The sequence below is a fragment of the Mastigoproctus giganteus genome, chromosome 12 (assembly GCF_048544385.1).
Source record: "Mastigoproctus giganteus isolate SK-2022 chromosome 12, ASM4854438v1, whole genome shotgun sequence".
Classification (NCBI taxonomy): domain Eukaryota; kingdom Metazoa; phylum Arthropoda; class Arachnida; order Uropygi; family Thelyphonidae; genus Mastigoproctus; species Mastigoproctus giganteus.
Window position 1 is genome coordinate 20,602,858 of NC_143586.1, and position 14,731 is coordinate 20,617,588.

At 35.8% G+C, this 14,731-nt stretch overlaps 1 protein-coding gene across 1 annotated transcript in view; it reads right to left on the minus strand.

Annotated features, from left to right (window-relative positions):
- The window catches only part of LOC150076763 (uncharacterized), a 408,267-nt gene that overhangs the window by 269,538 nt on the left and 123,998 nt on the right, over positions 1-14,731 (minus strand). The window contains exons 9-10 of the mRNA XM_090386915.1: positions 388-471; positions 204-285 (exon numbers count right to left, since the gene is read on the minus strand). Of these exons, the coding sequence (XP_090243041.1) occupies positions 204-285; positions 388-471 (166 nt within the window). The remainder of the gene's footprint in view (positions 1-203; positions 286-387; positions 472-14,731) is intronic.

A 14,731-nucleotide genomic window follows, 5' to 3' on the forward strand; every position in this document is an offset into this window, starting at 1 on the left:
TCTCATTTATTCTTCAACTACTGTTTTCTGGAACAACCTCCTTTTACACATATTTCCTGAAAATTACAATCTACAGAAATTCAAGTCTAATGTCAACAAGTACCTAAAGAAATTTATAACTAATAAAATTCAAAGAAATAATTTTTAAATTGGTAAATTGTTATAAAATAACTGAATGAGTAATTATAAAGAAAAATACTAACCTTTATTGAATAGTCTAAGATCTAGTTCATGCTCTTTTGGTGTTTGATAAAGATAGGGCACTACTGGTGGTTTCTCATTTTCCTGCAAATATGATACTTTTTGTAATACAATATTTTTTTAAGAAAATATCTATCAAAGAAGTAATGTGTGAAAAATAAAGCATATATATAATACAGTACTTACTATTCTGTATTTTTCCATAGTTTGTTTTCTTATTTGATGCTTTACAAACTGGCATAAATTATCTAAATCATCATCTAAATTTGGCTGAAAATGAAAGAAACATATTGTAATTATCATTTATAATGCAGTAATTCCAACTTGCTTCTTAAAAACTAAAAAATTCATACAAATTAGAAGCACAGTGAAGCAATGAGATCCAAGAGATTAGTGAAAATGTCCATTAAATCTGCTACTCACTGTAACTATTGCTGCACTTTTAAAAAGTTTCAAAAATAAAAAATTGGAATCCTATCAAAAATCTGAAAAGATTCTAAATGGCACAACAGAAAACATTCACCCAAGTCAGTTTCCAACTGATCAGTTCCTTGAAAATCAAACTATGTGATATTTGTCTTTCACTTATTTCTAGTTTTTTTTATCAAACTTAAAAATTACAATTCTACTTAACTTAAGGCTACAGTTTGGCTGTAAGCACATGGGTAAAGGTTAAAATATTTCAGATGTGAAGAAGCTATGGCTACAAGGAGAAGCATGTGAGGTATTCATGTGCTTGTCATGCAATGAGAGGTGCAAACCATATATTTGACGGGCCTCACTTCCCCCCAAATGGAATTTTGATCAGCTGCCTAAGGGATTCGTCCCCATTTAAAAACACAAATGAAAGAATTTTAATTTTATTCCCAAATGGTGGGAATAAGTTTGTCAAAATATGTAATTTGAGGTGAGGGAGAGATCACATGCAGCAACAAGCATATGTGTACTAGCCCCCTTCTTGTGTTTTGTTATTACTGAGCAGCAGCTCTAGCATTAAGATAAAGAGAAACCAGTAGAGAACTACCATACCACTAAGTCTGCCATTGTACTGGAGGAGGTTACGAGGGGGACTCAATGGTTGGTTCTGTATGATTGTTAAAGAGCACAGGGAACCCACTGAAGTATGTTTAGTATTAGTATTGGTGAATGATGCACGAAGCAAGCTTACGCAGCATCATTCAAAATTAAAAAAAAAAAATTAAATCCCACGTTACTTGTCCATCCCCTCTAAATAATGTCTACTTCCTCCTTAAATTTATTCAAGCTACCCACTTCTTTAACATCAGATGGAAGTTTATTCCAATAACCAGCTACGCTCGAGCTGAAAGAAAATTTCTACACATTTATCCTGCAATCATCATTCCTCAATTTGTGCTCCCTTATGTGTGTTGTCTGAGCAAGAGTAAGGATGTCATCAACCTTACTCAGTCCATTCAGAGCCATAAACACCTAAATCAGATCTCCTTGCAGGTGCCTAGTTTCCTTTTTTGTAGAACTGAAGCCTTTCCTGATAAAAGCACCCTTTTGTTCCTCTCACTAATTTCCTTGCTCTTCTCTGCACCTGTTCCAACAGATCCACATCCTTTCTAAAATGAAGCTTCCAGACCTGTATGTAGTACTCCACATTGCAGCCTGACCATTAACTTATACAGCAGAATAATTACCTTGCTGCTGGAAAATTTTCTGTACATCATTGACAAAACCCAGTGAACTCTCCCAGCAGCTAAAATATATTGTTTCTTGGTGGGGAATGATATTTAGTTTTTCCAGAGAATAATAAAAAAAAAAACTATTTAGTTTTTTTTTTTTTTATCTTTACTCTTGCACAAATAATTTAAAAAGTAACAGCCATGTAACCAGCAGGAAGCAGAAAGTTACCCACACAGTGTGTTTACATCCATATGACATCACAGAATACAGTGAAATTCTTATTCTTTTAAATTACAATAACTGTAAGGGTCCTTTGTAGCTTTTTTTTGGACTTCCAAAAAAAAAGGCTACATCCAGGCAGCAGTTGTCAGGATTAGTAACAAAATAAACACAGAATTTTTGATGTATAAATGGGGGGGGGGGGCAAAATAAATATTAAAACCATTCCATATTTGAAGGAAGGGAACATTTTGTTGTTTATATCTAGAATACCTTTTTGTTTACAATACTTTTGAGCTTACATGGTCATCCCCTGAGTATAAACAAAAAATGTATTTAATTTTGCTTGTTATGAAGCAGTATTTACCATACTTCTTACAAAAGCAAAGTTTGCTGTTAAAATAAATTGTTCCTCATGAATTCTTCCTTATTCTCTAACTATAGTCGTGATCTATGTAAATTATGTAAATTTCCTGAGAGGGCATAAATTCAAATTGAGGAAAGACAGATGTAGGATAGACGTGCGGAAATTTGCCTTTAGCCAGCAGGTGGTTGGTTGGTGGAACAGACTTCCATCCCTTGTGGTGGAGGTTGATAGCCTAAATAAGTTTAAGGCTCAGCTGGACAGGTATTTTGAACGAACAGAGGGGTGAAGTGGAAGTGGTTTTTTTTTTTTTTTTTTTGGCTGATGCTGCATAAGCTTGCTTTCTTGCATCAAATGCCTCTACTAATGCTAATGCTAATGCTAATTATAACTGAATTCATCTATATTAGGAAACTGTTTAATGTGTAAAATATAGTTCTATACAAACCTTTCTTACAAACTCAACTTTAACCTGAAGAAATTTAAAAGAATAAGAAATAATATTATAAAGCATTTTCTCATAAAAATTAAGTTTATTATGCAGTACACTATGTAAGGTACTTAATAAAGGGAAGAGGGAGGACACCTCTTAACATGTCCTGTTTCATACAGAAATAGAAATATTAATCACTCTATAAAATTTCCAGGCATTCTTTAAAGCAGATCTCTCTCTCTCTCTCTCTCTCTCTCTCTCTCTCTCTCAGGCATTTTTTATGATAAAAAAATATTTATTTATGAACAAAAAATGGGTCTGAGTATGGGATTATTCTATTACTATTATATTTGAGATAAGAAGTGCCACTGCAATTTAGATCACTAAGCTAGATTGAGAGGTGATCAGTTTTGATGCAAAGAGTCAATTTTTGTGCTTACTATCCAGTAAAAAAATTTAGCAAATGCTGGACATTTACATGTCCAGTATTTCTAATTAAGTAAATTTAATTATCATTTTATACATCTGTTAGTTTTAATTTCAGTTATATTTAGTTTTCATTATACAGTAGTTGTTTTCTCAAATTTTAATAAATTTTGCTGCTACTTTGCTGTTTTGGTAATATTGTGTTATTTAATGTTTATTATTCTCAAATAGACAGGATAATTAAGTTTAAACTGTTTTGATAAAATTTAAACAGTTGTGTGCAGTGTGTGTGGACATATGCATGTGCATGCATTTTAACATACTTCACAATTGTTTGAATGTGAAAGGTTTCTCAAAAAAAAAAAAAAAAAAGATTAAAGCTGTACATTTGAATTTAATATTTTTAATAATTATTCTGAATATTTAACCCCGGGGGCTCACATCTAGTGAGTATGGGCTTGGCAAACCCAGGGTCCTGAGCTGGATATCATCATTCTTCTCTTTCTTGGTGATTCCTTTCTGCTTCTCTCTCTCTCTCTCTCTCTCTCTCTCTCAGGGGGTAACTTGGGAATTTTTATTTTTTTTTTTTTTTCGCTGGTGCAGCATAAGCCTCAGGCTTCCTTGTACCATATGGCCATTAATAATAATAATAATAAATAAAATAAAATAATAAACTTGCAGTTTTTTCAGAATAATAATCAATACTTTTAATATTTCATTTTCAATATTTTAATGAATGCACCCAGGGAGTATCTACTTTGAAGTAATTGACACGACTGCATAAAACTGGAAGTTGTAGATAAAGGAAACCATAAGCTGTAGAGGTGTGAAACTAATAGCTGTCCAGTTTGTCGGAGGTCTCCTGTATTCTACATGAGGCATTAGCATTTCATGGCTAAAAATCATATCCAAGACATATAGTTGTCTAAGCAGTGCAATACTATATATAGGCTTGAACAGATCAACACATCTCTTGCTAACATACTGCTTCTACAGGGATGGGATATGCTTAAGTGAAAAGGGTGCAAGAATATTTGCTAATGCTATCGAGGCAGTGTTAAGTAGGCAGGAAAACTGCTAGCTTGGGGAGGATACATGGACTAATAAATTGAAAATAGCTGTAGGCAGAGATGAAAGTGATTCTCACACTGTTTCTACTGGAATGTGCAGCAGCAGCCTGGAAAGCAAGTTGCTGGGGATTTCAAGGCCTGCTGTGAGTCATCATGTAACAGGTAAATACATGTACTGCATTAGGGAATCTAAGAGAAAGAACAGGTGCAAGTGTGTCACTCACACACTAGTCAGACTTTTGTGGATTTATTGGATGATTGTTTTCTGCAGCAGCCTGTTCAAGAGGCAACCAGAGAGAGTAATACTCTTGATCTGGTTATCAGCAGTGATCATTCGTGTATTAAGAATTTGCAGATAAAGGAACCACTAGGTGGCAGTGATCACAGTGTACTGATGTGGGATTTACTTAAAGATGTAACTACTAACAAGGGGTAAAGGGTAATAAAGGGTTTTTGCTTTAATAAAGTGATGACTACAGTGATCTCAAAAAGTTTTTAAATTCTATACAAAGGGACCAACTGATGATGCTACCATTAGCAAATTTTAAATGGGAAGCATTCGAGGAAATAATCATAGAAGGCTTTTTGTACCAACTAAGAAATACCGTTCAAGGCTTAAACCTAAATTGATGTCAAGATAAACTAATGAGACTCAATGCAAAGAAGAAAAATGCATGGGATGCATATAAAGTATCAAGTGGTACAGAAGCCTATAGTAGATATAAACTAGTCTGCAATCAAGTCACAAAGGATGTCAGGCAAGCTAAGGCAAATTATGAGGAATCTTTAGCAAAGACTTCTTTTTTTAACGTAAACACTAGAAGGAAGGAGAAGAATCATTTGGTCCACTTAATATCAATGGTTCAACCGTTGATGATCCTGCGAGGTTGCTGACAAGATGGATGAATAAGTATTTTGCATCTACATTCACGCACGAGAAACTCTTTAGATGATTGAATACCAAAAGTTTATCAAACTCTACCAGGGAGCTAAATGACCTAAAATAACTGAAAGGAAAATGTAAGAGAAATCATGGGAGTTAAAAAGAAAGGCACCTGGGGTGGATGGAATCTATCCAATATAGTAAGAGAGGTATCAAAGTAGGTAAGCAAACCTTTAGCCATAATTATGAGAGCATCCTTGGATTCAGAGGGAAGTTCCTGTGAACTGGAGTTGTGCAAATGTATTCCCAATTCACAAAGAGGAATCAAAGAGTGACAAAACAATCTTCAATATTTTTCTTCTGATCATAATTTGAAACAACTTTTGAGGCCATAAAAGAGTTGTTTACCAACTTTACTGTGAACAACTCTTCTTAAATGGATGTCAAAATCAAAAGTGAAAACAATGTTTATTTGCTTTTTTGATATGATTTTGTTCATTCAAAATTCATCCCAGTCAGTCAAACAGTTAATCACCTTTTGCACCTACAATACCAGAATTTTCCACATTTTTGCATAAATAAATAAATAATAATAATAATAAATAAAATACTCTATACTATGAATGACTGTACATAATACTGTACATTGACTCGTATAACAAGAAAAAATTTCATAGTATGAACCAGAGCTATAATGCTCAATACGTTTTATGTTGATATTATTATTTGTAAAAGAATAAGAGTTTACCTCAATATGATATGTAGAACACTTCCATATGATACTCTCCAGAAATTAAAACAAACAATTAAAAAATCGAAAATCTTACACTATAGTAAGAAATAATTAACAATAATTAAAAATCAATTGTGTTATTTAATTTTTAATTATTGTTAATTATTTATTACTATAATGTACGATTTTCGATTTTTTAATTGTTTTAATTTCTGGAGAGTATCATACAGAAGTGTTCTACATATCATATTGAGGTAATTATTCTTTTACAAATGAGGAAAAATAGACAAGAGCAAATGGAAAAGTATTATTTTGTACAGTATAGTAAAAATACAAATTAAAATAATTTATTTTTTTTCAGGTTAAAACATGACTCATGATAATGCAACAGGAGAGAGACTTTCACCATGCCATGAAAAGAGTGTTCATTTTGCAGTAAGAAGATAAAATCCAAATTCTTAAAACTGAGTCTGAAATCCAGATCCTTTTAAAACTATTAAAAAAAAATTTTTTTTTTTTTAACTTAACACAATTCACGTATGGCAAAATTTTTTTTTTAACTAACTCTAAACACAACTGCAATAGCAACAGATGCTCCATTACCTGTTGTGCTGATTTAAACAGCAGGAATCTGGTTTATAAAATGTCCTCTAAATGTGAACAGATGTATATTAGACAGTTGTACAGTATATTTCATTAAAAACCCATCCACAAGAACACCAAGATGATATTAAAAAAAATCATAAAGACTTCCAAGTCATAACCAACCATACAATGTACTGAATTAAAACACCACATAGATTTCAAGAAAACCAAAACCTTATTTGTCAATAATTTTTATAGATATCAAAAGTACAAAAATAAAGAAGCCTATATGATCCTTAGCATTCCTAACAATTTCAATAAAAACTTGGTTTAAAGATTAGACATTCCTTAGTTCAGCATTTCCCAAACTGTGTTCCGTGAAAAATGTGCTACTGCAACAGGATCTAGAAAATTTGGGCAGATGGACTGAGAAGTGGCAACTGAAGTTTAACCTTGACAAATGCAAAGTACTGCATATGAGTAGAAGTAACCCCAGAGAAACGTACCAATTGTGTGGTACGTTTCTCTGGGTGATAGAAAATGAAAAAGACCTGGGAGTAATTGTGCAGTCAGATATGAAGTTTTCTGAGCAATGCAGACAGGCTGCCAGGACAGGTCATGGGGTTTTGTCAATGATATATAGGAATTTTGCTAGCAGGGAAAAGGAGGTGATTGTCCCTCTGTATAAGGCAATGGTCAGGCCACGCCTTGAGTACTGCGTAGTCTGGAGTCTTCATTTTAGGAAGTAAGTAGATTTGCTTGAGCATGTACAGAGAAGGCAACAAGATTGGTGAGGGGAATGAAGGGATCCTCTTACCAAGAGAGGCGTAAGTTCTGTAAATTGCAGTGGCTGGAGACTAGGCACCTGTGTAGTGATCTGATTGAGGTGTATAAGGCCTTGAATGGGTTGAGCATGCTGAATTCCGATGGGATTCTTCCACTTGTTCAGATTACAAACCTCAAGGGACATAAATTCAAATTAAGGAAAGACAGATGTAGAATAGATATGTGGAAATTTGCCTTTAGCCAGCGGGTGGTTAATTGCTGGAACAAACTTCCATCTGTCGTTGTAGTTGATAGGTTAAATAAATTTAAGGAGGAAGTGGACAAACATTTAGAGGGAATGGTTGCGTGAAATTTTTTATATTTCATACAACCATTAAATAAGCTCTACTACTACTAACTCCATGATAAATTGCAGTGCAATAATTTCCCTACAGCATTCCTCTACCATCATTTCAAAAAAGCGGTAAATATTATAAAATTCAAAAAACTTATAAACTACAACTTTGATACTTTTTTTCAAACAGGCCTCTGAGGTTGGGTATATTCATATTGTAGTTTTAAATGTTTTCCACCAACCTTATATAGAAATAAAACACAATGAAAACGAAAACTGGAATCTTGATAACTATGTATTTATAATAAATCATATTTGCCTGTATTTACCATAAATTATATTTAACTTTACAACTAAAATATATAAAATATACATTAAAATATACTGGTTTAAGAACAATAAAACCATAAAATAACATTAAAATATACCAAATTAAAAGCGATAAAACCATAGCTTACGAAGGCTCCTGCCTTCTTCTTCAGGTATTTTCTTTGTTCTGCTGTGCATCTTTAAATACCAGCAGGTTCACGGTACTCATTATGTGTTTCATTCCCACGTGTTCCGTTCTCTTGTGTTATGGAACCGGAAGAGCCACTTCCGGTTCCATAACACAAGCTATGGAACCGGAACCACAAGCAAAAAAGCTATGGTTTTATCGCTTTTAATTTAGTATATTTTAATGTATTTTATGGTTTTATTGTTCTTAACCCAGTATATTTTAATGTATATTTTAGTTGTAAAGTTAAATATAATTTATTGTAAATACAGGCAAATATAATTTATTATAAATACATAGTTATCAAGTTTCCAGTTTTCGTTTTCATTGTGTTTTATTTCTCATAAGGTTGGTGGAAAACATTTAAAACTACAATACAACTTTGATATAAACAACATATTTACTGTTTGATTACATATTACTTTCAGGCTTGTACATAATGTATAGTCATATACCCCCTAGCCTCTGTTGTGTCTCATGGTGCAGAAAGCTTGTGCCCACAGATTGCAATACATGGGGGTATTGTGTTCTGTTATGTCATATATATATATATATATATATATATATATATTTTTTACAATAACAATACCAATGACAATACCAATACTGACTTAAACATATGAGGCATTTATCCAGACATGTCCAGGGACCAACTATGGTACGGGTTCAGCAACTCCGGAAAACCCGAGCACAACTATGTTATTCTTCTTCAAATTACTTTCTGCTTTCCTTAATTACTACATTTTATTTCTCGTGCACAATTAGGGCTGGCCGAAAACAATATCGAGATGTTATTCCTCTGCTATCGCCCCCCCTTTTTATTTCTGATACAAAGTTTAGTGTTTCTATACTACTCTGTCAGTCATTAATAATCTCCCTCTGCTGGCACTTTGCCTCATTTGTTTATTTACCTACTTACCTGTAACACTGGACATTTCACTTTGACGACTCCACTTCCTCCCTCTCTCTCTCATGTGGTTGCTTCAACTGATATAAACATTCTGGAAAGTGAGCTATCGGCTTTATCCTCGGTTCTCCAACGTTACTTTGTAAACATCACAGGCAACTATATCACAGATTCCATTCCAAACACACAGTAAGTTAAAGTAATTTTTGTAATGTATCTGTCCTTTTGATTTCAAAATTTTTATTATTTTTTTTTTTCCCCTTTAAAGTTCTATCGGCAATTTTTTTTTTTTTTTTTAAATTTTACTCTTTTCTTTTTTGGTCTCTGTCGGGTCGGCTACGCTTACAGAAACAGAGACCCTTGCTTATTGTGGTGGCTCCTACAGTTTTGGATGCCGACCCTATGAAGAAGTAGTTAAAGCCCTAGGACCCACTACTTTAGGTAACATTGTAATCTTCATTATTATTTCTATTTTTAGGTTAATCAATTTATTTCAGGTTATCTCCTTTACCTTCAGGCCTTCTCAATTTTTCCATGGTAATTACAATTGACAGGTCAACATCCCTTCCATATACACTGAATATAAACACTTGTCTATATTTCATTATGGTTGCCAGGTTTCTCTACTGTAACTAGTAGTACCCAGATCCATAACACAGTTTAATAATTTTGATTTAATACTCCGTTTGCTTACTTTGTCATTCAGTAACTTAATTATTTTTATCAATATTATATCTGTATAGATACAGATATATATCTATACAAACCACGCATTATTTATTTATTTACACACACACATAATATTTCTAATTTCTATGGTTATATATATATATATATATATATAACCATAGAAATTAGAAAAGGAATTAAATCAGAATAAGAATTAATTCCTATTCTAATTTCTATGGTTATATTTCAAGCATCATGTAGAGGAATATGCTTTTTGCTGCCTCTGATGTTTTGTTGTACCTTTTTATTTTTATTATGAATGATTCAGTTTCCAACTATTTTAAAAGTTATTCAAATATACAGGGTGATTCACTACCAGTGCGACAAACTTGCAGGAGGTGTAGGGGGCACAAAGACGAATCGGAATCACATAGCATTGCAGGGTCCGAAATGCCTTCGTCATGCGGGAGGTCGCGTGAACAAAGAAGCAAAGAAAAAGAACAGAAACAGAAACTCGTTAGTGTAACAGAAATCATTTTAATGACAAGTTTTACATTGCAAAAAGCCATGCTACAGAAGGTGTTCGAAAGTTCGACCAGAAGCAGTCACACAGGCTTCACAGCGCCGCCGCATGGAATCCTTAACGTTCTGGAAGATTCCTGGCGTGTCTCGAATCTCCCCGGCAGCTACAGAGATGGGAGCGACGAGGTCTTCAACTGAATCAACGTCGATCTCATACACCAATGTCTTCATTTGACCCCAGCAGAAGAAGTCCAGGCATGATAGGTCCGGCGATCTAGCAGGCCGAACTGGACCACCACGACCTATCCAATGCTGTCCAAATGTAACGTTTAGGTGTTGGCGGATGTCATTGGTATAATGTGGGGGAGCCCCATCATGCTGGAACCACATTGAGCGGCGCAACGACTGAGGAACATGCTTCTTCAATAAGTTCGGGCAGGACTTGCTGTAGAAAGATCAAGTATGCCCTACCGTCCAGACGAGGGGGCAGAAGGTACGGTTCAATGAGGTGGTCTCCAACAATGCCAGCCCAAACATTGACAGAGAAACAGCGTTGAGTTGCACGTATTTGCGTACCATGGGGGTTCTCCAAAGCCCACAAATGAGCATTATGTTGATTGAAGGTTCCCTCTCTTGTGAAACTTGCCTCATCCGTGAAAATACGGATGCAGCAAATGCGCTGTCTGCCACACACTGTTGAAGAAACCAAGTAGCAAAAGTCCTCCGGAGTGGATAATCCACAGGCTCCAATGATTGGACGCATTGCAGATGGTATGAACTTGTTTGGTTTGTCGACAGTATCCTCCATACAGTGAATTGGGAAATACCCAATCGTTGGCCTATCGCTCGAGTACTCGTACTCGGATTGCCTTCTGCAAGATGTAGGACATTCTCCTCATTGTCTGGTGTCCTCGTCGTTCACTCTCGATTCATGGTACCTCTAGTGAAACAACCAGTCTCACGTAACCTTCTGTGCACACGTGCGAAAATCGTATGATGAGGAGCACGCCTGTGCAGGAAACGTTCCTAGTACAAGTGCAGAGCGGCACGCCCGTTACAGTCCGCAGCTCCATATGTGAGGTGCATGTCGGCCAGTTCAACGTTCAATACTTGTCCATCCTACTGCCTCGGGAACCGGCTCGCAAATGCTGACTTCCAGCGGGATCACTGTTCACGCGACCTCCCGTTCAACATCCTGTACCGCATGACAAAGGCATTTTGGACCCTGCAATGCTATGTGATTCCGATTCGTCTTTGTGCCCCTTACACCTTCTGCAAGTTTGTCACACTGGTAGTGAATCACCCTGTATGTATAATTATATATATAGACTATGACCTCTGGAAACTAGGCGAAAGCCAGCTGTAATCAGCCTTTCTGCAATAAGCAGGGCTCTGCTGTAATCAACTTTCTCTTCCTGAGCATCTTGTGAGATGCACGATGACTCTATGATTAGAGCCGTGTGGCGGTATGCCATTGCCTACCATGTGGTAGGCAATGGCATACCACCACATTATCTGGTGTCACAGAGATCACAACAAAAACAACTCCAAAAACTGCTGTTAACTAGATCCCAGGTACCACTGTATGCCCTGCAAAATTAAATTTACGGAAGAAGAGGGTAAACGTGGCCACATTGAATGTAAAAAGTTTAAAAGAAGGAAAGATGGATATGGTCATCAATGAAATGGATAAGTATAAAATTGAGGAGCAACCAAAGTCATGCGGACAGAACAAGGTCATTTCAAAACTGTAAATGGGTTTTTGGTTGTTTTTTCTGGAAGTGACCAAGTAAAAGAACATGGTGTCGCTGTCATTTTGAATAAGGAACGTTCAAGGTCTCTTCTTGGATACAATCCTATTAATAATAGAATGATGACGGTTAGACTTCAGAGCCAGCCAGTAAATCTCACAGTTTTAGTTACATGTGCATTGACATCAACATCCACAGACGAAGATATGGACATTTATTATGAAAACCCCGAGTCAGCTCTTGATCTGGTCCCAAAAAAGGATGTCTTGATCTCATGAGTGATTTTAATGCAAAAGTAGGCAAGACAGTTTCTTTTAGTCTAGAATGTGGTAGGTTTGGTCTTGGCGCTAGAAATGAGGAGGGTGAAAGTTTAATTGAATTTTGTCATCTGAACAGTCTTGTCATAGGTAACACCTACTTTTGGCAGCACCAGAGAAGGCTCTACACATGGAAATCTCCTGATCATAAAACAAGGAATCAGATTGATTATATCCTTATGCAGCAAAGGTGGCGTTCCAGTGTAATCACAGCAAAAACGCTTCCTGAAGCAGATTGTGGCAGTGATCATCAGCTACTCCACATCATGCTGAAGCTGAAGCTGAAAAAGACTACAAATAAGGTTTTTCCTACACGATTGGATGTAGAAAAGATTCCAAACGATTTATACGCTTGAAACAGGCAATCATTTTCAAGCTCTATTAGAACTAGATGACCATATGCTGCCTGAAGAAATGTGGGAAAATACAAAAAGCATTATTAAGGATTCAGCAATAGACACATTAGAGAAAGGTAAAAGATCAGGAAGCCTTGGATTACAGAAGCCACTTTTAAACTTATTGAACAGAGAAGAACTGAAAAAGCCCAGGGTGTACAAGGAAATGAAGAGTATCAGGAACTAAGCAAAGTCATGTTTAAGCCACGACAAACAGGATTATATCAATCGAAAGTGTAAAGAAATCGAATACCACAACAAACAAAACAACACTAAAAAGATGTATGATGTAATTAAGCCCTTAAGACAAAAGTTCTAACCAAAACTTAATGTAATTAAGGACTCCAAAGGGGAAATTTTAACAGAGGAGAACACAATCAAAGGAAAGTGGAAAGAATACTATGAGCAGCTCTTCCAAGCACTTTCTGGCACTAATGATCTGCCACCCGCTTTTCAAGAGTGTGATCATGAACTGGTTCCACTGAAGGAAGAAGTCGAAAAAGCCATCTGAGACAGTACACTGCTGCAAAAGGATCTATAAAAGATGGGCTGAGAGGTGGCAAATGAAGTTTAACATTCACAAATTTAAAGTACTACGTATGGGAAGAAGTAACCCCAGAGTGATGTATCAACTCTGTGGTACTACAATGACAGTGGTAGAGAACAAAAAGGACATGGGGGTAATTGTGCAGGCAGATATGAAGTTTTATGAACAGTGCAGACGGTCTGCAAGAGTAGCTCATAGTGTTTTGTCAATAATATACAGGAATTTTTCTAGAAGGGATAAGGAGGTGATTATCCCCTTGTATAAGGCAATGGTCAGGCCACAGCTTGAGTACTGTATACAGGTCTGGAGGCCTCATTTTAAGAAGGATGTAGAGCTGTTGGAACGAGTACAGAGAAGGGCAACAAGATTAGTGAATGGAACAAAGGGGTGCTCTTACGAAGAAAGGCTTAAGTTTTGCAAATTACAGTGTCTGGAGACTAGGCACCTGCGAGGTGATCTGATTGAGGTGTATAAAGCCTTGAATGGTTTGAGCATGCTCAATGCTGGTGGGATTCTTCCTCTTGCTCAGAATAATCACTTGAGAGGGCATAAATTCAAATTGAGGAAAGACAGATGTAGGACAGATGTGCTAAGTTTGCCTTTAGCCAGCAGGTAGTTGATTGGTGGAACAGACTTCCATCCTTTGTTGTGGAAGTTGATAGCCTAAATAAATTTAAGGTTGAGCTGGACAGGTATTTGGAATGAATGGAGGGGTGAAATGGGAGTGGTTTTTTTTTTTTTTTTTTTGTTGATGCTGCATAAGCTTGCTTTCTTGCATCATATCCCTCTACTAATGCTAACTAAAGTGTGGAAAGTCACCTGGAATTGATGAAATCCCGGGGGAATTCATTAAAGCTACAGGTGTGAACGACACTGATTCATTTTATTCATTAGATTTGTTTTATGAGTTTTTTCATAAAATGATTGTAAAAATTTGGGAAATGAGACGGTGGCCTAAATATTGGAAGAAATCAATTTTCATCCCCTTACCAAAAAAATAAGATCTGAAAATTTGCTCAAATTACAGGACTATTAGCCTAATTTCTCAAGCTAGCAAGATTCTTAAAATCATATTGAACAGAATCTCAAGAAAACTTGAAGAAATGCCAGAAGAGCAGGCAGGTTTCAGAAGGGGTAGAAGAACCAGAGATAAAATCTTCAGCCTACAACTGATTATTGAAAAATGCAAAGAATTCAATGTTCCAGTCATTTTGTGTTTTATAGATTATGCAAAAGCATTTGATTGTGTTCAACATGAGAAACTATAGGAAACGATGGCTATTATGGGTTTCCCAAACCACATAAATCAACTGATTAAGCTACTGTACTAGGAAGAGGAAGGAACTGTGAGAATGAACATGGGAAACATGGACTTTTTCACAATAGGTAATGGTGTCAGGCAGGGCTGTATTTTGTCACCTCACCTTTTTAATCTTTATGCAG